Raw genomic sequence first — 25,787 nt, 5'->3', positions numbered from 1 at the left:
TAATCTTAGAAGCTTTATGAATATGACCTCAGGTTTATAGATATAAAGCCACAAAATTGATTTAAAAGCAACTTTCTTGAATTAAAAGGTAATGTTCTGGCAGGTACATGTGTATGACTGGCATTCCAGTGCAGCTGATTTTTCATTGTGTCATGAGAACAAGTAAGTCACACACCACAACTATATTTTGGGTCTCAGTTGATCTGGTGTTACTCTTGCATTAATATGACAAACATTTTCTTTTACTCTAGAAAATATAGGTCACAGAAATTTCAAAAAGATCATGTGATACACTGCAACCCTGGATATACAGAATAAAGAATAGTTATTTTAAAGTGTTTATGCTTTCAATAGAAACAAAGTAGATAGATGGTAAGAACTGTGGAGATTAACTTGGGATGCCTATAATTATCATAAGAAAAAGTGTGTAAGGAAAATTTTACAATTATCAAAAAGACATACCTTTTGTCCACTGACCAGTTGAAGCTAACTAAATAATCATCTCAATATTCATACCATTATATCTGAAATATAATACAAAACAAACACTGATTAGTGCATAACATCACAATATGTCAATAATAATGATAATAAAAAACTACATTTCCAGCCTTTATAATTTCAATCATATTCTGTTGACCTTGAAGCATTCTTTTATATCTGAAGGATTAATTGTCTCATTTGTAAAGGACACCAGAAAAATATTCCATATTTTAATCAATGAACAATATCTCATTGCTTGTATTTGTCAAATTACTTCTTCATTAATTTCATATACAGTACATGTATTCAATGAGTACACACCATTCATCAGGTTGAATCAGAAAAATAATGCAAAATGTAAACACTGTCACAGTGTCAGTAGATTTTTTGTCTTCCTACTGCAAATTATTGTGAGTGTCACAATCTGTACCGTTGTGCCACTTGTGTGTGAATAATTCTGCTTCATTTCCATTTAAAATAGAATCGAATGAATACTTCCCTAGTTAATTTAACCCAACAAAATAGCATTTTATCTACTTACCTTAAAAATTCAACGTAGAAGGGCAAAATGTTGTAATAATTCCTAGATAAACATCTACTTTCGTTTTCACATGCACATGTTGACAGCGGCGCCACCTATAATATTGCCTGGCAACGAGCACCTGGCTTCAAGGGAGGCCACTCTTATACGTGAGAAAGGCCAGACAAATAATATCATGTTTTCCAAAATTCATTTATTAGCAACCCTTGCTTTAGTTTCTGGTTAGGAAAATATTAAATAGAATTAACAAATGAAATAGCTGTAATCAATTGTTAACAGAAGCAATGGTTGCTAATAAGCGAATGGCCGAATCAAAGAAGTATAAAATACACAGAATGGCAACTGGCTGTAATCTCGCGTGAGCTCGTGTCAGAGCGTGATTCGGCGTTATCTTACTAAAAACAAACATCGGCGAGCATGGAGTTACAATTTGTACCTTTAAAACTACATTTAAAATACATGTTAGCTTCTAAAACAAAATTAGTTTAATGAGAAATGGTCTAAAGACACGAAGTACAGGGTTTTTTTGCCATCGAAAGAAGCGTGGTCATACGGTGATAATTATTTTACCGATGAATAATTGCTTTCGCATACAAAATGGCGCGTGGAGAAAGCGCCACTTCCGGTAACGAGATCTCGTTTTTTTGTCACGGGAGGTTGGCGAGATTTGCTCTATATGCCTTTCAAGTTGCCAATCTATTTATTTTTATAGCTCTTTGGCCGAATTCAGCAATTTTAACGCGAAATGCCTGTACCGGTCGTACTTTAAACTCATTTTACATCAATACTGAGAATGTGTTATTATTAAAAACGACACAGTTCGGTAGTTTAAAGTTTATTTTAGTGAAAACTGTCTATTTTCAACACTGTCATCGATCTTATTATATTTCAAAAATTGGGGGCCATCTACCTATATAAATTCTACCTACGCCTTTTCGACCCAAATGGTACACCATAAAATAAACCTTTGATAGGTATGCACAAGTAGTAACGATCGATTTGCACCTCAATGTAATCAGTAGTCTGCCAACCGCGGAATGATAGCTATAACTGCACGTAGATTGTATAACTATAAATGTAAATAACAATGTTTGAGACGTAGCAGTCAAAACAGGTCAAAGGAATGTTAGTTTATAACAAATTAACAGAACGAGGGAGTATTCATATATGGAGTAAATTAAAAATACAGGAATAGGATAAGGACAACATTATGTACGTAATAAATAAATAAAACAACATGTTTTATTTTTTACTTTATTAGTATTGTAGTTATACACATATGTCTACGAAGATATAGGAGAGAAAACAAATAAAATTGTCCGTTTCTTTCACTCTCACTAACCTTGGGATTATCATTGGTGAAATTGTGTTGATGTCTTGCACTTTTTGTTAAAATGACATTTTGCGTACTTGGACAAATGTTATGAATAATTCTTACATACCTATGATTTCTAAACAAAGTGTGTTTATTAAATTTATACATATACTAAAATTACTCTGTCTTGGTCGAGCAACCAGGACAGGAATATCAAATTTTAAAAATAACTCCAGTGGGATGCTAACATGTATTTAGCAGCCAACGAATACAATTAAGTGTAACTGATCATTTTTGTGGGCAGCGAAGCGTGACTACATATTTACCATACCACAAATTTACGGTCAAAACGCTTATCCGAAACTGAAGAACAAGTAGTTCCATGTCCTCCATAAATTTTACGTAATTCAAGTCTGTTTAACTTTCAGAAAGCTTCTGAGATTCAACTTTATCAAAACATGAACTGCTTAAGTACAAATTTGTCGTAATCTATATTTTATAACAAACACAACGCGTATGAAAATGAGCATGCTTGCTTTGATAACATGACCAAAACAATTCTTCATCACGTGACCAAAAAAAAACTATAAATAACCTACAAAAATAGTATAGTACTTCAGCACCATCCGCGTAGATTTATAATCGGTATTAAAACCAAACTGCATCTTTTGTAAATGTTTTAAATTAAAACTCAGTTCCAGCTAGAAAAGTTAATCGAAATTTTATTATTATAGCAACACCAAAGAGCTTGTTTTGGTCACATGATCAGAAAACATCTAACTAGCACGGCGTGCGTTCTATTCTATTTTCGGATAAAATTGCACCCGTGTATCCGCCGAACTTTGTAGCATAGAAATGGGTTTATAGAAAGATATATTGCATGAAATCAACAGATAATGTGTTATCCTATTTATTTTTCATAGAGAAAGATACGATCCTTTCATAATATTTACGTAAATAGTTTTAAAAAAAAATGCAAGGGGGCGAAAAAATTCGTACATGTTTCCCGAAAATATGAACGTATGCACTTCTATTTGATTTAATATTACATTCCAGCTGGTGTTTGTGATTGACATATCATTAAAGGGTATATTTAATTCGAAAGAAACATTATTTTTAACAAATTTGCTTTTTAATCGCCGGTAGATTTGCGGTGTTTTCGTCTCCAAATATTCATGTTCTGGCGTACGATTTCTTCTATAGCGGAATTCGGAAGACTGCAATGAAATCATTTGAGATCATTTGAGATCATTCAAACTAAGTTAGAAAAATTTCAATTTTCAATATTTGAATTTGAACAATAAAATTCGTAAAAAGATCCCTTGTAAGCATAGAATGCAATCAAGAAGAATAATAGCAGACTCGGTTTGATTGAGTCTGTTCATGAGAGGTAATGAAATGTGCAACACCTCTTACGCCCCCTAGCACCGGCTTAAGCAGAACTCTGTTACACATATGTTGAATGGACTCCCATGATCCCAAAGGACCAGAAAATATAACAACACTAAAACATGCATGTTGTCATGATTATGAGCCATATTATATTAATCTACAGCTGAAAAATGACTGAATGCAACCCGAAGATCATGATGTGTGCTGATATTGGAGATAGTAGTAGTTGTTTTGGTTGTTTTACAATTGAATGAAACATTTAATTTCATTGTAAATATTCTTTTAAGGTTGCTTTTAGTTTAAGAACTATTCTGAAGTGTCTTTTATCTATGTAATTTATGTATAATATATTCATAGCCTGCTTTTACCAAGATGAGATCTCATTTGAAAAAAAAAAAAAAAAAAAATCACCTGTCAATGTCACAGGGGCCTGAACATGGAAACCCGTTTCTGATCAATAACTTGAGTACCACTTGACCCAGAATGTTGAAACTTCATAGGATGATTGGTCATGTCGATAAGATGACCCCTATTGATTTTTGAATCACTTGATCAAAAGTTAAGGTCACAGGAACCTGAACTTTGAAAACAGTTTGCAACCAATAACTTTAGAATCATTTGACCCAGAATCTTCAATCACGATGATAGGAATTACAAAGTCGATGACCCTTAATGTTCTGGGGCCACTTGACTTAAGGGAAAGGTCAAAGAGGCATGAAGATGGAAAAACTCTTTCTGGATCAATAACTTGAGAATCACTTGACCCAGAATGTTGAAATTTCATAGATGACCCCTGTTGATTTTGGACTCACTATTCAAAGATCAAGGTCACAGGGGCCTGAACATGGAAAACGGTTTACTTGAGAACCATTTGACCCAGAATTTTGTAACTTCATAGGGTGATTGAACATGCCAAGTAGATGACCTCTACTGCAGCCAAACATTAGTGTCTCTTTGTCTTTTGGTCCTATCCTCTATTGCCTTCTTGCCTATTACGACTATGCATTGGGGGACTAAGGAGACATGGACATATTCTAATTTGAAATTTAATTGCCCTCATTCGAAGGAGGAGGGGTATATTGTAAATATTAAAGGTTCAAAATAAAGACAAATGAATAGACATAAATCTTAAAAAAAGACTACACATTTTGAAATATACTACTCAATATTAGGATAGCCGTGCAGTATTCCCTTGAAATCAACACATGTAGAGAGAAACGAATTATTGTTTTTGTATTTTCTTAGACTGACATGGGTGGTCATTTTATCCTACTTTCGTGTTTATCGCTTTTCCGTAATCGGTCGGAAATTCTTCGGGATCACGTGATTTTAAAATTAATTCAAACGAATATCCGTTTAAAGACGCGCGACAAAATAACTGTATTTCCATGATGGTAATTATACACGATTTGCATGAAAAATATGAGATGTACAAAATTTTAGTTTCAAATTGACAGTGACATATATTAGGCCAAGACAGTTTGTTTAATGTCTAAAATAATGTAGCCATATGTACATAAATCAGTGTATTTAGGTAAATTTCAATCGCATTTTGTTTCTACAGTGTAAGATAGTTATTCATTTATATTCTTAAAACTTTGCCGAAAAGATATTAACTGACAAAGTTTGCAGACGAAGTTGTGAAAACACTTCGGGGAGGGCCTAAATTGTCCTCCAGAAAACTTGTAGTATAGCTGTATATTACCTGTATTATAAGAATGATTTTCATGAAGGTTTTGTGAGTTACAAAAATGTTGAATTCCCAATGCTAAGTTTGTAAAATTCACGTTATCGTTTGGGCATATAATATATTTTGCATCTATTTATAAAGTATAGCCTCGTTTCGGAGGATTCTTCCGAAAAAAATCCGAAGATGCACGATGGGTTCGTAAGCTGTCGGAAAACATACTTTCGGTTTGAAAGAGGCAATTTTTCCTTGTTTATTTGTTGGTTATTCTTGAACATATTCATAACTATTTGGTTAGATCCGATGCAGTGGGACATATTTTCAGTAAATAGGAAGTCTCAGCTACAAACTCTGGTTTTCATTTAATACTCGTTCGGGTATTGGTAGTGGACCTTTAATGTTTGATGATGGATGTTGGTCGGTCTGTAGACAAATCAGTTTCCGAATGATAACTGGAGAACGCTTGGGCCTAGGATCATGAGATCGGGAGATTTGTCATGACCAGCAAATGAACCCTATTGATTTCGAGTTCAGTAGGTCAAAGGTCAATATCACATTGACAATAGAACTTTCTTGCCAGAAAACTAGATTATGCTTTGGTCTAAGATCACATTTGATACGGAGGTCATTTAAGACTGGTAAATAACCCATGATTATTGATTTAAGGTCAATACGTTAAATGGCCAGTAGGCAGTGACCAAATAAATCAATAAATCTGTTCCTTGTCAGTTAATTCATGCAAGTGTTCTACAAGCTCTTGTTATAACTAAAATCTCCAAACATCACATAATTACCAATTAGTCCATGACCTTTGCTCACATTTACTGTTATTCCCCATGTTCCAGTAAAAGCAGGGTGTTTCTCATTGATTTGTTAAAAATGCTTATAATTAAAAAAAGATTTTGAGCAAAATTAACCAAACCTCACAAAATTTTCAATAAGCACATGAGCTTTGCTAATATATTATTTTTTCCCCTTTTGACAGAGTAAAAGCAGAGTTTTACCTCTTGATTTGGTAAAAGAGAGGTTGAAAATGCTTATTTATCAAAAGTAGTTTAACTAGAATCACCAAACTTAAGCTAACTGTTCATGCCCATTACCAGAAGCTGTCAACCGCTGCCCACATCAGTCCTCTCAGTGCTTTGGTTTAAACATTACTTGATCAAAGTCTATTTAATCACCTTTAAGTATGTTTGGAGCAGTGGTGTTTGTAATAGTGTAATAGATCTGCCAAGACTGTAATAGTCCAATTTCAATTTTTTTGTTGGGTTTAACGTTACACCGACACATATAGGTCATATGGCGACTTGTCGGCTTTAAGTGGTGGAGGAAGACCTCAGGTGCCCCTTTGGGCATTCATCTCAGGCTGGCACGTTGATAGATGGCTTCCTCACATGAAACATGCTGCTCCCCAAGCGAGGCTCGAACCAACATCGGTAAGGGGCAGGTGATTTTAAGTGTGCGTCCTTAACCATTCGACCACGGAAGCCCCCACATCCCCTGTGTAATATGCAGGATTCTGATCGGTGTACCTTGTAATACTGGTCACAATATGCCATAAATCAGAATGCGGAACAAGAAATTATCACGCAATAGCGGCAAGAAGCATAGAGAAATTTAGAAAACAAATAATATTCATTTATACAAAAACATTTGTATGGTGGCGTATAAGGGAATGTATTTAAACGTGTATGTGAGTCACACAAACTTAGGCGAAAACTTAACAATAAGGGTTTTTATTCTATAATATGGTTACATGATATCCGCATTCTGGAGATTCTGCTTAACCTTTATATGTTTCCATAAATCTATACTGGTAGTACACATGTATATTTTACACTTTTCCGAAATATTGTATAAGTTCTGCTTTCAGATAAAATGCAAAACGTGTAGTTTACATTCATCAAACTTTAGCTATTGATTTAACACATATTTTACATTTACAGAGTACAATGGCAGATGTCAAAGAGCAACTTTCGTTGAAGAAGATGTCGATAGTGATGAGTTTAATATTGGATATTCTTGGCTTTAGCAGAGAATGCATTCAAGAAAGAATCGACGCCATGAACAGTATTTCATTGGCATTAACCATCGCAACAAGAAGAATACTTGGCAGAAATGATGTTGAAAGAATACTCACAGGAAGCATCCGTGAAGGAGTTGGATTATGTTTCTTGAATGACAGAGATTACTTACAAATAGATCACAGCGTCGTCTGCGGAACAGACCGGCTTAAGTTAGTTGACAGAGGAAAACTTGCGTTTAAAATGGAGCAAAGGGATACGCCTGGGGGATACTGTTTCCTGAAATTACTTGAAGAAACAGTATCTCCATGTAATGGCTTCTTGAGACTACAACACGCTTTGGTGCAACAGCGTGAAGAAAGATTTTTGTCCAGTAGTATTTTCATCACAAGTGTGGATGAAATGTCATTGGGAAAAGGATCATTTTACTACAATGACAGATTAAGAACGCGACACGGCCCTTCCCTTCGCAAGCAGAATGATAAGGGCTCCTTCACAAATGCCCTTTTTATTTGGAGCGATTTGACATATTTAGGCAACGAATCAGATTTTGTTCGAGCATTTCCATGTAAAGGCGAATCTTTCTTGCAAAAGTGGAAAAACAGAGACAGGCCAAGCGGCTGGCCTTACAAAAAGACGATTGCGCATGTGATGTGCTTACAGGCGTGTGTTGTCCCTGTCGGTCATAAAGGAACCAAGTATGAAGATCTTCAATGGAGAATTTGCTTCACTGAAGCTGAGATACATCTAGTCCAGGCGTTAAATGGTACTCAAAAGAAAATATACGTCCTGTTAAAACTTATTGCAAAACATATTATTCGGCCTTTAAGCGCTGATATCACTTCTTATGTTATGAAAATGGTGATCTTATGGCTTGCAGAGAAAATTCCCCAGAAAAAGTTCAGACGAAAGCATCTTCTAGTAAGACTGAAAGACGCGGTAATATATCTGAGACAAAGTGTCAGAAACAAAAACTTGCCAAATTACATGACTCCAAGTAGGAATATGTTTGCAGGCAAGTTACAAGGCGACGAGCAGATAAACATCATTAATAAATTGGATAGTCTGCTTGAACATGGCCAAGGATCCATTGAAGAATTTTTGTATGTACATATTCTGCATAATAAGGACGTTCAGGAATACTGTTGTTCCATTTTCTTTGCAAGCTTGTTTAGCAGGGTTAGCAGTTGTAATTTTGCCCTGTACACTACAAATCAACTAGCTAGCATTATAGTATCGGATCTAAAGTGTGGAACATACTGGCATAAAATGCTGATTTCGATCCCACAATTTTTACAATTCATCATTGTTTACGGGAATCGGCCATTTGATCTAACGTTTGCATTTGTATCTCGTTTAGCATTTGTAAAGAAACGAGAAAGCCATGCATGGAGACACGATGATATAATTAGTCATAAAAACCTTAACCAAAATAATGATGTCCGAAATCATGACTTACAAAATGTTTCCGCAAAATGGATTGTGCCAGTTAATGTGCTGTTAACATTGATCATGTTAATTATGAAATTACTGCAGAATGTACAAGTTGAAGACAAACATAGTATGCATATATTCATATTCGTAATATATCTATGGTTTCTGGATGACAAAGCAAGGGAGAATATTTGTAAAATACTTATCTACATTCATTTGGCTTTAGTTTTTATAACTGTGTTTGAACATATGTCAGTACATGGATTTGTTTTGATCAATCACGAGGACAAACGGGGCTACATAGTACCACGAACATTGAAATCATTTTTTCAGCTGTCATTTGATATCTACATTTTGACACTGAACACAGACACACTGTATTTCTAAACAAATAAAAAAATCATTTGTAAAATTTGTTTGTAGCCTAATGTTACATATACGCTTTTTGTTTGAACCAGTTATTGATTTAAATTATTATTTACATAATTTCCCAAAATTCAATTAAGATTCAAGGTATCTAAAGCATACAATTTTTTTTAAACAGTCTGATGACCCGCATTTACCTCTTTTCATTTCATGCTAAATACATTTCAGGGATACGTACTTTGTTAAACAAGCAAATTCGATGAATTGGTATTCCCCGCCGAAAGGGTTTGTGGTGAGGAATGGCAAAAAAATATATCAGACAAAAAGTTAAGGATGTTAATAAGAAGCAAATAATTTCATTAGTCAAAATCAATTTAACAGTAAACAAATGTTTAATTAAAAAGTACATAATAAATGTATGATACTTTAATCCTGACTAAGGAATTTATTTTGAATGGGATATACTTACTGTAATAAGCTTAGCTTTTAAAATTAAATGCAGTTGATTGAAATGTGAGCTTGAAGTTCAACTGGAATGAAATATTGTCTTTGAGTGGTTTGGCACCAAGTGTTGCTGTTTAACATGTACATTTGAACTTAAAAGAACAGATGTCCTTAAGAGAGCACAGTCAAGTAGGATATCTTGAACATGGCTGGGGGCAAGGTTGGTGAAGTTACAACTTAACATGTTGAAGGTTTGAACATTTTTTAAAAAAGGAATGGAAATATAAATATGTATATATATAAATGTATGTTTATATATATATTTTTAGGGAGGGGGAGGGTGTGTTTGAACGAGTGAGGAAACAAAATTTCACATGTTGATTATCAATATTGCTGGAAAATTATAAATGGGGGTGGGGGGGTCGGGAGGGGGAGGGTGTGTGACCCAGGCAAGTGGATGACCAGGTGTGGGTGCACAAACTTCACATGTTTATAATAAATGTTCATGGAAAAGAATGAAAGAAACTTAATGAAATTCTACCAAATGGTAAGTTTGTTATGTACAAATATGTGGATTTTTATACAATTAAAGGGCAATAACTCTGAAGTTACAAAAGAAATCCGAACAAAATTGTGTCTGCACAAACACATTATGGTGCTCTAAATTCTGTTTTAGTTCTATAGTTCAAGGTCAAATAAATCAAAAGTTATGATGCAGAAATTGCCATATTTATAGTACCCTATATAGTTAACACTAGAAACTTCTAAGGGCCATAACTCTGGTGTTACTAGGGCAATCTGACTGAAATGCATAAACTCATAGTGGTAAATATGTATATAAAGTTTTATATAAATATTCCCAACCACTTCCTAGATATGGCTCCGGACGGACGGAAGGAAAGACGGACGGAAGGACGGACGGACGTCCGGACCGACGGACGGACAACGCCAAAACTATATCCCTCCGACTTTCGTCGGGGGATAATAATGCAGAGCTGTAATTTATAATTCAATGAGAACTCTATAAATTCTATAAGGCTTGATGACAAGTATTCAACTATTTTGTTATATGATGTAAACTGTGTCACTGTTTCTCAATTTATCAGATAGAAAAGAGATTATTGATCACAACAGTAAACAAAACATTGACTTCACTCTTTCCTTCCCTGAATTCTCGCTACGAATATTCGCTTTACTTCATATTCATTCATTACAGAATTGACTAGAACATAACTTCCCCATCATCTGAATATGTTGCTATTAAGAATGTGCAAACGCAACTTGACTGCAATCAGTTAGTACCTTAAATTTCAACCAATCAAAGCGTTTGAGTAAAAGGTAATCCGATGTTTAGGTTTTTTTTCTCTTTCCAACGACATAGCGTCTCGAGTTTATTTCAGTCTCGTTCCAACGACATAACATCTCTAGCGCTATTCTATCTAGTGCCAACGATATAGGAGCTCTTCCTGGCTTATCTAGACATATATTTAATTTTAATCAAATTAAGAATCGATAAACTATTTATTGCACAACATCGTATTACGCGATCACAAGTAAAATTTTGCGGAAATATGCAGTTAATTGCTAACTTTCAAATTAGTCACTTTTAAAGTCCCACAATGTTTTAAGTTTTATGATTAAAACAGATGAATCAGCCGTCCAAATATATGATATGTATTATTTACATGGTTAGACAACGTTACTTATAATACTGCACATGAGCTTTGGCGGATGGAGCAATAAAAGGAGGTAATAAGAAACAACAGATGCAATAATTCTCTCTGCAATGTTCATTAGTACTTAGACCATAGACAAAGTATTAAAGAAGACACTTATCAGATTGAGGATTTAACAAGAAATTAATATATGCTATGTTCATAACGGAAAATGTGGCAGCCCCATTTTAAACAAAGTCATTATGAGCCCTTAAGTTTCAAATAGTTATTTCAGAGTATACATTTTTATATGTATATAGCATAAGTACTAGTTAATTTTAATTGAAATTGCATTCTGATCGTTATATCATATATCTAATACGGGTTTTCGTTTAATGCTTTGAAACTGCAAATAGTCCATTCAATCACATGTGTCGTTTTTCAGTGTAATATGAAGGAATTGGAAAAAATATAATGCTTGCTAATTGCAACTTTAACCATTCACTATGGGAAAAATGAAAGTATCAACCGTTCTGTAATTAACACGACTATGTTGAAGGTAAAATTAGATATACGTCTACTTACGTCCACAATGGTCTGGCTATATTCGTTAGTTGCATCAGAAATGGATGTAAAATAGTATTTAATTGTTTTAGTTTTGCTTTATAGCTGTCCCATTCTCCCTAATATATTCAATATTATGTAATAAACCTTCGCAGAGAGTTTCTAACAGTTTCTTTGTTAAAAATCTGATTACATAATTATATTTTTAAAGGACCAATTCGAAATTTTGATCGGTACATTTTGTTGTTCATACGACAGAGATAGGTCATATATTAGTAGTAATTCGTTCCCACAAATTATTTTATCGTTACCATGGTCACGACATAATGCTTTAAATTTGAAAGATGAGACAGCTTTCCAAATACATGATATGCGTAATTACATGGTTAGAAAATCACAACGTTTAATATTGCACGTGAACTGTTATAGTAAGAGCCATAAAGGTATGTAATACAAAAATAGATTCATTAAAACATTCTAGTATATTCAGCAATATTCCTTTGACAAATGCTAAGAAATCAATTATTGGAAATAGGCTTAAACAAAACATTAATTTATTTTATGTTCATACCGGAAAATGATGCAGCTACATTTTAAACAAAGAAAACATGTATTTGCTCTGAAATGACACCACTTACAGAAGGTTTGAGCTAAACAAGAGGGTCATGATGGCCCTATATCGTTCACCTAGGTCACCTTGCACACGTTATTGAACTAAATATGTTTGGCATTGACCTTTGAGTAGAAGGGGTCGTCCCCTACCAGTCTATCAAGTGTGAAGATCAAGACAAAATAGTTCGCCAGTTACGTTAAATGATAGGTTTGCTTTTGACCTTTGGCCCAGTGGCCTCATAATCAGTTTTGGACATCTATTGGCCAAGACAAACATTGATTTTTTTGACAGGTTCAAGGCTCAAGTGCTAACCCGTAATTTTACATAAAAGGTCCGACCTTGACCTTTGACCATTTAATGACCTCTGCCAGTAAGTATCATCGGCTATGCAAAACTCTCAAAAGCCCTGCTCCCCGGCTATTCAAATTCTATTGTGTGTAAGCAACCCATGATTAGAATAGGTAACAGTTAACGACCACGCGCCACACTTTAGCACGCAAAACCACAGGTATTTTATATAGAATTTTATATAAAATAGACTATTTTGACACGCGTCACTGTTCATAGTCAGGCTTTTAATGCCTTTTCAGTGACAATTTAAGGTTAAAAGGTAAGACTGAAGCAGTTCTTTAACTCCCTATCGATTTGAAACACTTCAGGGCCATTTAAGGAACATGACATATTTTAGCCTTGACATTTGGCCCATTGACCTCCAACTTCATAGAGGTCACATTTTGTTCAAGGTCAAGCGGTCTGTGAAAATAACTAATCTTGGTCCAAATGATTTGGCAAACTAAACAAAGTTAAACAAAATTAAGATTACGAATTTAAACTTTATTGTATGTCGTTGTACATCTAGCTGATATCGAAACTGGCAATATACCAGGTCGACGTCAAATTGAATACCAGTTTGAAAATTATAAATGAATAGCATAGTGTTATTTGCAGCTTTAAATAATGACAGAAGTTTTCATGATAATTTACGTGTGGTGTTTTACTAAGCATGATTTCTTACGCTTTTAACTTTCATATCTTAAACTATTTCATTTCAATTCCGGTTGATAAAGTGATCAGCTGTTTTGTTGTTTTGTTCTGTTCTCAACAAAGAGTTTTAAACCGCTAGTATGTATTACATAATATCAGATTAGGAATTGTCAAAATGCGCAAGCAGATATCTGGACAATTTGGGCTTCAGTAGAAAAAGGATATTGGAAAGAATTCATACCATGAATAAATGTTCGGAAGCAAAATCCATTTCAACAAAACGAATCTTAAACAAAGATTATATCGAAAAGATTTTAGTGGGAAGTCAACGCGAAGGTACTGGCTTCGGCCACTGCAATGACCTTGATGTACTTCAGATTAACCATGGCGTATTTTGTAGAGAAGAAGAAATTAGCGCTGGTTGTGCGCATACAGGTGTCTTATTCAAGGCGATAAAACGGTATGTTCCACCAGGATATGTTTTCTTAAAGGCAAAGAAAATCTCCTATATAAGTGATACCCTCTTCCCACCTCTAAATGCCAGACATCTTAATCCCCAATAAGCAGGATCCTGTCTGGTCCGGTCTGATAAGGGTCCATAAAGCTCCTGTAGACTTGACGTGTAGTCCATGTCAGAGGATCATAAATTTTATTGATATGTACAGATAATTGGTTATTTCCTGCGTTTTGCTTTTGCATTTTATTGATTGAAATGCAGCTTTTTTCAGAATATATACAATTTTCTTTTAGTTGATAATATACTAATTGTAATTTCTCAGTCATGTTGAGTAATGTCCTGACCAATTAAATTATAACTTTTAAAGCAAAGCAATTCTAACCCCTTTAGAAAACTTTTACCTTTGTTTAATAAAAAAAAAGCACAAAATAATTAAAATGTATTTAAAACTGAATAAGAGAAACGACAAGTATTTTTTATTCAATTACTTTTTTTATCTAACGGAGTTTTAAACAAAATTAAACCAGAAAAAATTGATCATTGCTGGATTTTATTAGAAATTGAAGAAGCGTTCAGTAGAATTTTTAATAAATATTATTGTAATAAAACTTGACTTATTAAAAAATAAAAATACTGTTGTATTTTATCACTTTGTTTGTTTGTTTAGCCCTAATTCAATCAGGCTTTCTAAACTCGTTATAAAGGTGAGAACTGGTTTGCTATAAAGGTAAGAAATATCACATGCAATCTATGTACTGCTCAGTAGCTGTAAAGTAGCTTATATGATAAACAGAAGCTAGTCTATTAATGGTCCAGCCTTGTATATCGGCCTGTACCGCCAATGCGCAGACGGCATCATTCCCATAGGCCACATACCTCGCGTACCAGAATCAGTGTCTTTAAATCTTATGAATTGTGGCACAGAACCCGAAAATTTTGACGGCATAAAATATGCTCTTGTGGAAAGAAAAATGAGAAGTAAGTCTCTAGCAGTCTCTTTATGACGAGAAATAATGACGTGTTTACATTAAGAAATGGTCTATTTTCCCAAAGAACACACTATCTCCCACGAGAAGGTCCCTCTATTCCAAAGTACATAGAGTGTGTTGATGCCGAACACGGGATGATTTCGAACTTAAATCTGGCAGACAAAAACCACATGGATTTTGCTCGTGCACTGCGTTATTCTGCTGACTCAATAATACGCGAGTGGGAATCATGGGAAAGGCTGAGTGGATGGCCCATGATAGAAACAATTGCTTATGTTACTAAACTGCCAGTTTTTGTTGTACCGGTTGGTCATAAAGGATGTAAAGATGAAGGACTCCAGAGGAGAATAAGCTTTAACATGGCAGAAATCCATCTTGAACAACACTTAAACATCACTCAGACTAAAGTTTTGATAATGCTTAAACTAATTTTGAAACATATTTTTTAACAAGTTTGCTATGAGATTCCTTCCTACACCGCAAAGGCAGTGATACTTTGGCTTGCTGAAAAAGTTCCACAGAAAAAGTTTCAAGACAAGGATCTATTGACCAGACTTAAAGATGCTGTAATCTTTCTGAAAGAATCATTTGAAAACCAAATTTACCAAGTTACATGATTCCGCAGAAAAATGTCTATGAAGTAATGTTTAGTAAGACCGACAGACAAATGTTAACAGACAAAATAAACTGGCTGGTGGAAAATGGAATGAGTGAAATTCAAGAATATCTTTTTAACTATCACAGAAATAACGACCATTGTGCGGTTATCCAAATGTTTACAAGTATTTTCATTGCAAATCTATTAGACAAGCTGAACTGCTGCAAAGTGGCTCTTTTCACATCTGAAGAACTGGCCGAATACTATACGACAATGTTTTCGTACACGTCTTAGTATAACATCCTAGTTTGTAAAATACCTTTCCTCTATACATATAAAGTGGCAGGAATTTCAAAACCTTTAAGCATTGATCTCAAAGAACAAAATTCTCATTCGTCAAAACATACTTCAAATTGCGATGAAGATATTCCGAAGGTGAAGGAGCGGTATGAATTCGATTCGGACAAACGTAAGTCAATTAAATCAAAACTTGAAAATCTCATTTATTGCGATTCCGAAACGTGTTCGGCGAAGTTGAAACGGAGAATTAAGACCGCGTTCTTGGAGAATTGTACAATCGCCCTGGTGTTTTAGATGGGTCTCGTACTAGAAATATTTCCCAATCTAGATGAAGAGCTACGCACAATGGACTGCGTGTTTATTTACATATTTTGTCAATATTATTAACTGTTTTCATTGGGAAAACGATCATTATAGAGATCGTCAAACTCCTAAATAGAAAAACTCTTCTTCGGTAGGTATGAAAGTTCTGAATTCAGTCGTACTATACTTATTCCTAAAAGTATTCATCGGATTGACTTTATGATAACAATGAACCTTTGGCGTTGCCTGTTGGTGATTTCAACGTTATCCTTATTGAAAATAAGAGGGGACATTGCTGAAATGTTGAACAAGGAAGGTTATTCAGAAGCCAGGAGTTTCGACTGTTTTCATACGGAGTCTGCAGCAATGTTTGGCATGCTCTTCCTGCTGTTTCACAATCAAATTACTATGATGAAAGATGATCAGGCATAGATTTTGTTAATACTATACCAAACCTGACTGTGTCATAAAATTTAACTGTGCAGAGTTGCAAAAATGTTTATCGCAATTAACGCATGGTTCATCTATGAAAGGAACAAACATGCATATTTGTTAATAAAAAGTATACATATTAACTAGTATCTTCTATGTTATGTTCTGGGATGCTGCAGGGGGCGCATTTGATCTGAACGATGTGAAAGGTCCATTATCCTATCCCACACTAATATTAGTCTAACTGTAGCTATCCTTTTCAAATCTCTGTTTTCTATATAATGGCAAAATTATTTCATTTTACTGAAATCATACGATATACTGATAATGTATAATGTGTATAGCCCGAGTATAACTGGTGCAAAGAAAATTCCGAATGCTAAAAAATACACCAGATCAACCGACTGCGCAAGTCGTAACCATGTAAAAATATAAAACTATCAGTTGCATACGAGGTAAATTTGGCGGTGCATCAAGAACGTATTTACTTTGCAGGCTTTGGTTATTGCCAATATCTTGTAGCTTGCAGTTGTTGCCGGTTTGCATGCAGTATCGCTGATAGACGTCAAAAAATAGACATTGTGTACTTTCGTTCCATTGTTCAATACTGATTGTAGGACATTTGCCCCCCAGGACATTTGCCCCCCAATGAAAAAATGAACTGCTGGACATTTGCCCCCCAGTTGAAATGGCAGATAGGACATTTGCCCCCCCATTGCATATTTTTGGAATGGACATTTGCCCCCCAATATTTTTGTCCTATATGCCAGTATATATAACTTATTTTTGGTTGTTTTGTTATCAAAATTACTCTAAAAGGCAATTTTCAGTAAAAATAAAGTGTTTTATTGATAATAATTTGATAAATATGTTAATTGCTTTCAAGTGTTAAGGTAAATAATAGCCTATTATTGAGTAATAAAAGTGTTCATAATAGTGTTAAAATTTCTTAATTAATGCATTGTTTTTAACACTCAAACTTGTTAATTTGGCAATTATCTACTACAAAATTGTATAAAACAAAGCCATTGTCCCCTAAAATATGACGAATGTCTTGTATCAAGTTCCCAAAAAATCACTTTTGGACAAAACTATTGGGTGGCAAATGTCCATTTCAAAAATAATCACTGGGGGGCAAATGTCCTATCTACCATTTCAACTGGGGGGCAAATGTCCGGCTGTCAACTTTTTCATTGGGGGGCAAATGTCCTGGGGGCAAATGTCCGGATCCCTTCAATACTGTATATAATCCAATATAAAGGTTTACAGATTTATGCAAATAACAAAATGGAATATTTGTCCTTATTATTTCTCTTTAAACATGTTTATATTAAACACAAAACCCGTCACAATACTTAACTCACAATGTACTTGCAGTTAATATTTTAAAGATGACATGTTGAAGTGGTGAAACATAGAACTGCACTTACAATATCATTCAACGTCGGGATATAGTTTCGTAGATTCTCTTTAAATGCACCCTGCTTTGTAACGTACTATATAGTCTTTCCTTGAATTTGATATCCACTTCTGTAGGACATTTTTTCCATTTTCAGCTTTTTAGAAACACTAAATAAATTAGATAAAATGTACTTATTAATCATATTTGATTGTTTTATTTTATCAAATATACTTGCCTTTGTATAAGATGTTAGCTAAAAGTCTACTCCATTAAAAATGCTGAAAATTGTTGAAAAAAGATGTTAAACCCGAACACACACACACGCACTACATTAAAATGAAAACAAACAGAGGCCTCCGTGGCCGTGTAGTTAATAAGATCTGTAAAATTCCTTTGGAAGCAAAGAATGCAACCAAGAAGAATAATAGCAGACTCGGTTTGATTAAGTCTGTTCATGAAAGGTAATGAAATATGCAACACCTCTCACGCCTCCTAGCATCGGATTAAGCAGAACTCTATTACACATATGTTGAATGGACTCCATGATATTGTTGCAGAGTTGAAAATACCTTGCCTGTCACCGATGTGGGCTCGCCATGTGAGGAAGCCATCCAGCAGGCTTAAGGAAGGTCGGTGGTTCTATCTATGTATCCGCCCGTGATGAAATAATGCACGGAGGGGCAACTGTGGTTTTCCTCCACAATCAAAGCTGAAAAGCCGCCAAATGACCTATAATTGCGTCGATGCGATGTTAAACCCATCAAAAAAGAAAACAAACAAGAAATCCTCCAGTATTAAAATGCCTAAATGTTAAAAGAATGTTAATAGAACTAAAGTAATACATGAAGTATTTTTACGACGGTCACCCATATGAACTAGTTACTAGTAATTGAAATTGAAATAATGTTTTATAATGTATTTTGGAAGAAGAGTGTCCAGGTGTTACTAGTATATGAAGTTCCTAGAAGTTTTGTTAAGGACAAAAGTGATGCATGAACGTTTCTAGTTTGTTTTCAAGGTTACTTAAGTCGTCGAACTGACTTTGTGTAAAAAAAAAAAGTTATTCTTATGAATTATTTCAGAATCATGGCCAAATTATTAGCCAAGTAAAACAGTCTATTTGTTAAATAGAATATACCATAAGAGAAATATGTATGAATAATCCAAAGTCTATTATAATAACATCAAGTAATAAATGGTATAGAAGTAACATAACTATAGACAACTGGATTGGGACAAACGTCCCAATTGCTAAACAAGAAGGTTTGCCAATGGTTGTAACTTTTCCTATATTTCCTTCTGGTTTATCCACATTACATTTTCGGATGTTTACTTTTTCTCAAGCTGGCTGTAGAGTGTTAGACGACCCTTGTATGCCGCGTGCATACAGACAGAGCAAGAAATGAAACACGAGCTAAAGTAAAAGTAACTTATATCTCGATTTATAAAGGAACATTGCCACAAGGAACTCGGCTAATTGTTCTGTAAAGAACAATGCTAGCTTGGTCAAAACATTTGCTACATGCAGACCCGTAAAGCTCTTCAAACATTACATAAGATTCATCAGGATATGTATAGACCGCTGTTTGTTTAATATCCAATATTTTGTTTAACTTGTCTACAGTCATTTGTTTTTTGTCATTTCTTAACTTTCCGACAAACACATTCCTACGAGGTATAATATAACCTGGAGTACTCGATTCTTTACGTGTTCTCTTTGTGTTGCGTATGTTATCATCTTTGTTGTTAGCGTTTCTTTCCTCTTTCTCCTCACTCCCCCTATCGCCCCATCCTTTCCCCTTGCAGTTGCGCTCCCTTGCATTGGCATCCCTTCCCCTTTTACTATGATTAAGTTATCGTGTCCACCTTAATTTTGGCTGCCAGAATCCTACGACGGTGCCCGATTGTTGTTTTTCCTGCTTATATGTGTGCTTATATATGTGCGTTTGTGGTTTGTGCGTCTGTGTGTCTTGGGCGGTGCCCTACAGTGCTGTTATATCTTACTTGTCTGTTTATCTATGTAAGTTAGTTGTGTGTGGGTGTGTGTTCGTGTTTATCTTTTGTACATGAGTGTCTGCGCTCATGTTGTTTACGTTGTAGTGTAACTGTGATTAAGGAACGTAGCATTCCCTTTTGTATATTAATCCTTGTTCTACTTTCCCCTTCAACCCCCCCCCCCCCACTCCCTTTCTACCTCATACCCCTTCCTCCTCCCCCACCCTATCTATATTTTGCATGAAATTAAAATGTACTTGTTGGATTTTTTAAGCAACCCGTCTGTAATATTTTTCCGTTACAGCTTCTTTTTGTTGGGGGTCTACTTTGCAAATACGTGGCTCTGTGGCTGTGTTTGAGGTGCTCTATGCTTCAGTGAAATCTACCCTTACCTATTATCTTTGATATAAATCAATATCTAAATCTTAAAAAAAAAAAATTCTAAAAAAAACCGTTTGTTCTGCTAACCATAGTATCACAGTTTTTACCGCATAAGAAGTAATACCGTTGCAGAATGTGCTTTGTAATTAGTTTAAGCCAAAAGAACACATATTTGAATATTATTGAAGTTCTGTATTGTATGCATCTTTACCAATTTAAAGCAGAGGAGATTCTCCGTTTAATGCCAGGCGTTTTACTACCATTTTGGCCAGTTGGTAACAGCTGATAAACTTATAAGTTGTCATTTTGTTACTTGGCTAATAATTTGACCATCTGCCCCAATCAGTAAGCAATTCATTACGCTCGAAGGGAAAAGCACGCCCAAAGTCATGAGAGCAAGATAAATTGTAGAGAAATTACACAAGATTCATGGCATCTTCTTCAACAAATATTGGTGTAGAAGGTACTTGCTGAGGTATGCAAACCATCACGTCAACTTCAGGTACAGGGACTTTGTGTTTGTCTTTGAGTGAGTGCAGCTGGAATGGTTGGCCGGAGTAAAGTAAGTTTCAACATAAAAATTGAGTATATTAGCTATCACTATCTTTGTTCTAATGTCTTAAGTTTTTTAATAAATTAGCTTTATATTGATTGCCAATTTACATATATAATAAAGGTAAAAAATACTTTATGGGGAAATAAATATCATTGCTTTATTCTGATGCAGACAATAGCACTTTTTATATGAGCATAGAAGATAAGCATTGCCTACAACAAGAAACTTCTTGTCCCTGAGTATGTACTTTAATTGCTCTATATCATCACACTTTTTGTTGCCATATTCAGCCAATATACGAGGGGTGTTCAATAAATACCCGGAAAAGTGCTCTCATTTCTTTATTTCTAGTCTCATTTTGCTAAAAATTGAAAATATGACGGATATGAACATACTGAATGCAAATACCTACATTACAGATTTCAAAACATGCACAATATTTATTTGTCGTCTCCTAGGCAACGCCATCACCCCAAAAGCGGCCCAACGTCATTATGATGCTGTCATATCACACTCAGTTAATCAATACTACTCATGATTACCATTGATTCAATGTTTTTCACCATTAAATGTATTTTACACCTTCCTAAGAATAAATGAATACTGTTCATATGATGTTCCTGTCGTATTGAAGAAATTGGACACTGAACTGATGCCCTATCAAGGAGCTCTTTAATTCATTAAATGTGACTGAACGTTATTTTTCATGTCTGTAACACAAGTCGTCAGCAATATTCTCCTGACCACTTTTAAACGTCAGATCCCACTAATAAAATTTTGTTTTCTTCAGGGCATTGTCCCCGAAAACCTTCTTCAGCATAGCATTTGTCTCTTTCCTTGATTTTCGATTCAAAACACAAAATGTTATCTCAGATCTCCGTTCAACACTGATTTTCAAGCGACGACCAACTCAATATGCCTGCCAAATATTTTAATGATGTCACATTTATAATTTGACGTTATTGGCGTAACGCTTACTTTTTATATCAATATTCAGCCAATTTAAGAAAAGCCAGCTTGAAAAATAGGTAAGTGGAAAGTAATGTTTTAGCGCATGTAAAATAGAGAAAGAGACAAAATTGGGCCGGATGACGTCACATGACGTTGCCATGGGGACTCGCATTTACTTATTATTTATCCAAAGACAATCTAATTTTGACATATCAACTCAGTATTCCCTAGTCAACATTTTGTAGCATTTTCATTTATTTTTGATGATACATGAAGAATTGAGACAACTTTTCCGGGTATTTATTGAACGCCCCTCGTATTCCAGCTGTACTTATCTTGTTTCTCAGTATAATCATACCACTACCTGTTGAATCAAAAACTTTAACCTCAAGATCTAGTTTCCAGACGTACTGAGAAGAATCTGTTTCAGTTATTTCAATAACAAGTATTGGAGCTTAAAAACATACTGGTAATTCTTTTGACATTTCACATTGATTAAAGAAGGAGATATTCCAGTTCTCAGTAAAAATGCAATGATTGGTGGTTCGTACAACAAAAAATGACATAGAAAACAAATTTGATTAACGTTAAAGCAATACAAACACCATTTTGATAATACTGCAAAACAAACAATGGGACATAATATTTGGTCGACGGGCATTTTGCTTAATAAATCTCTTCGTGACAAAGAACAAAATCAACAAAAGTAATATAGAAAATAAATATGTTTGTGTCGGTGCGACGTTAAATCCAGCAAAATAAATAAATAAATCGTCTCGGTTGTATGTAATTTCATAATTGTTTATTTCAATATATGAACTATAACGTATACTAGTTTATCAAATTACATTACGTGCTATGAAAAAAAAAAGAAGTTTAATCTCTTAGAGTTACAAATGCATGCATTTATCATCAACGGTAGGTTATTTATATAGAGATGATGTTTCATAGCTTTTCTAAAGAATTTTTTGTTTGTTTTGCACACTTGCCAAGTACGAACTCAGATACTAGCAACCCAGACAGATCAATGTCACCCGATATATTAGAAATTATCACATTTGAGACACGTTGTTTATTTTGATTGGTTTGAAACATGGACATACCGTTCTATTGGATATCGAAAATAGATTTGGAAATTCCTGACACTAAAATTAGAACTCAATGTTATTTTCATTGTTATATGAGCTAAACTTAGATTGAACTAGGTCAAAGAACCAAATTTTTATCGATCATATTGCTACCAAAGTAAACAGGGGCGGTAGCTATCAGTGAGTCATACGTTAACGACGAGGACTGCAGCTTTAAGTTTGCAACGTTAAGGAAAGAAAACAGAAGACTTTGTTTCAGATAATCTATTGCAAGTAAGTCTTTATAGATATATTATATTTGTATTTAGTTTATTCTTGATTTTGCATTGAATTATGTCTTCGATTGTTAAACGCATATATACAGTAATTATCATATTGGACATGTAAATTGTTTAAAACAAAGTCTTTGCGATAATCAGATACATTCTGTTTTAATCATTGAACAAACGTAACATGAAAATAATCATTTGTATGCGATAATCGAACAGAAATATAAACAACTAAATGCATATGTGTCCGATTATTGAACATAATATAAAAATCGAACAAAGACTCGAATCTACTGCCATAGCAAACCTTTAAAAAAATGTTCATGAAATAAACACTTTACCTTCGCAGATCGTAATGGGAACTTATTATGGCAAAGACGTCGAAGAAAGAGCTATCAAAATATTTAAGTTCACATCTAGACCAGCTCGGCTTCGACCGCAGAAGAATCCGGGAAAGGATCCATGCCAGCAACAGAAGTTCCAGGGCAAAAGACATTTCAACTAAAAGAATCCTTCAAACAAATGAAATCGAGAAGATATTTGTTGGCAGTCAACGTGAGGGCATTGGACTAGAATACTTCAATGACCTTGATGTCCTACAGATAAATCATGGAATCATATGTGTAAAGGACATACGGAATATTGAGGTAAAGAACAAACTTGTTTTCCGAATGGTACAAAATAAAGCCCCAGCAGGGTATACATTCCTTAAGCTTCACAGCAAAGAAGCCTCTTCTGAACAGTTCGAAAATATAAAATATGCTCTTGTAAAAGGGAGAGCAGGAAGGTTTCTCTCAAGTCAGTTGTTCATGACCAAAAATGATGACGTATTTCAAATGGGTGATGGATTTATCAGCAAAAATACTCACTATAAATCTCCACAAGGACCATCAATTCCAAAGTACGTCGAAAACGATATCCTGAAAAACTATCTATCCCAATTTAATTTGAAACGCACAGAAATGGATTTTGTTCGTGCTTTTCCGTGCGAGGCTAGCGCACTTCTACAGGCATGGAAAAAGAGAGAAAGAAGGTTTGGATGGCCGAGTCAAAAGACTATAGCGTATGTGATGACATTGCCGTCATACGTAGTGCCTGTTGGTCAGAAAGGTAGTATCAGTAAATATCTACAGTGGAGAATCAGTTTTACCATGGCAGAAACCCACTTAGTCCAATCCTTCAACAACACTCAAACAAAGGTGTTTGTGTTGATGAAGCTGATTGCAAAGTACATATTGCAGCCTGTATGCAAAGACATCTCTTCATACGTCGTGAAAATGATAATGCTTTGGCTTGCTGAAAAGACTTCACAGAAAAAATTCAGAAGAAAACATCTAATTGCAAGACTAAATGATGCTCTTATATATCTTAAAACTGCTATTGAAAGAAAATGCCTTCCAAGTTTCATGATCCCGAAAATGAACCTTTTTACAAACAAATTACAAAAGCAACAGCAAAAAAGGACAATTGAAAAACTTAACTTTTTGTTAGACAATGGCTGCAAAATGATCACGGACTATTTTGGCGACAAACATGCTAACGAAAATGAAATTGACATCATCTATAAGATAATGTACGCAGCAAATCATATGGACAAGATACACACATGTCGTACGGCCTTACTCACAACTCAGCAACTTGCAGACTACTTCTGGAGAATTTTTTTCTTATCCGCTAGATGGCAGATAATTACCTATAACATTTTATTTCACATGGGTCCTTTTTTCTTCACCTATGGCAAACGTGGCTTTTCCGATCCCTTGAGTTTTGACCTCTCGCACCACTTTGCAGAAAGTGAGAAAAAGGAACATACAGCACTTAAACGAGAAATGATGTTACGAAAATGTAGCAGCAAAGGCCAACAGACTGTATCAAAGCAACGAGTGCCCAGTCCCGAATGGAATCTGAACACCTATGTTGAGGAAAACATTGGATTACCATTTGAAAAACTAATGTGTCTGTTGCTCTACTTTGCAGTTTGTGTGATAGTCCTACCAACACAAATAAAATTATTCCTGACACGACTTGTTAGAGCCACAGATTCAGATGGTGTCATCAGTGAAGCAAGTGGGGACAGTTATTTCTGAAGGATCTTCTGTAAAACAGCAGTGAAGTGACATAATTGAGGTCATCCTCTACTCCACCTATACCGAAGCAATCTGCAGTGTTAGCGGTTACTTACAATCATGTTTATTGTTATTCTTGTTTGCACAATGTATTATCAAAAGTGTATCATTCTCAGTTGTGAACTATTTTGTAAGAAGGGCCTGAAAGTTTTATCAACTATCACAATAATACCTGGTATCATCCAATCCAGACAGCCGTGTTTCATGGTTTGTACCAGAAGTAAATCAGAGAATAATTTCCTAGAAAAGAACGTTTGTTGTTTTTTATGTTGTTTTTTTTTTTTTTTTTTTTTTTTTTGACAGAACAAGCCAGCTGGACTAGCTTTTGTTTATATTTTTATTCTTTGTACCTACATTGTCATACATATTTTATAGTCTTTTAATCTCCAAAAGTTCGAAGAAACTTTGTACAGTAAAAAATAAAATGTGGAAGTATAA

The 25,787-nt window shown here is 34.7% G+C and overlaps 2 protein-coding genes across 2 annotated transcripts; both read left to right on the top strand.

The window, feature by feature from the left end:
- The first annotated feature begins 1,997 nt into the window (after positions 1–1,997).
- On the top strand, positions 1,998–9,672 carry LOC128547468 (uncharacterized). Its single transcript, XM_053520379.1, has 2 exons — positions 1,998–2,236; positions 7,365–9,672. Exon 2 carries the CDS (start codon positions 7,371–7,373, stop codon positions 9,261–9,263), a length of 1,893 nt encoding a protein of 630 aa, XP_053376354.1. The 5' UTR covers positions 1,998–2,236; positions 7,365–7,370; the 3' UTR covers positions 9,264–9,672.
- A 13,365-nt stretch (positions 9,673–23,037) lies between these two features.
- LOC128547467 (uncharacterized) lies at positions 23,038–25,787 on the top strand. The gene is made up of 2 exons (XM_053520378.1): positions 23,038–23,227; positions 23,573–25,787. Exon 2 carries the CDS (start codon positions 23,592–23,594, stop codon positions 25,308–25,310), a length of 1,719 nt encoding a protein of 572 aa, XP_053376353.1. The 5' UTR covers positions 23,038–23,227; positions 23,573–23,591; the 3' UTR covers positions 25,311–25,787.

This window comes from Mercenaria mercenaria, chromosome 12, assembly GCF_021730395.1.
Source record: "Mercenaria mercenaria strain notata chromosome 12, MADL_Memer_1, whole genome shotgun sequence".
In the NCBI taxonomy this organism is placed as follows: domain Eukaryota; kingdom Metazoa; phylum Mollusca; class Bivalvia; order Venerida; family Veneridae; genus Mercenaria; species Mercenaria mercenaria.
The sequence above is the reverse complement of the archived record's forward strand: the minus strand, read 5'-3'. Positions and strand labels throughout refer to the sequence as shown.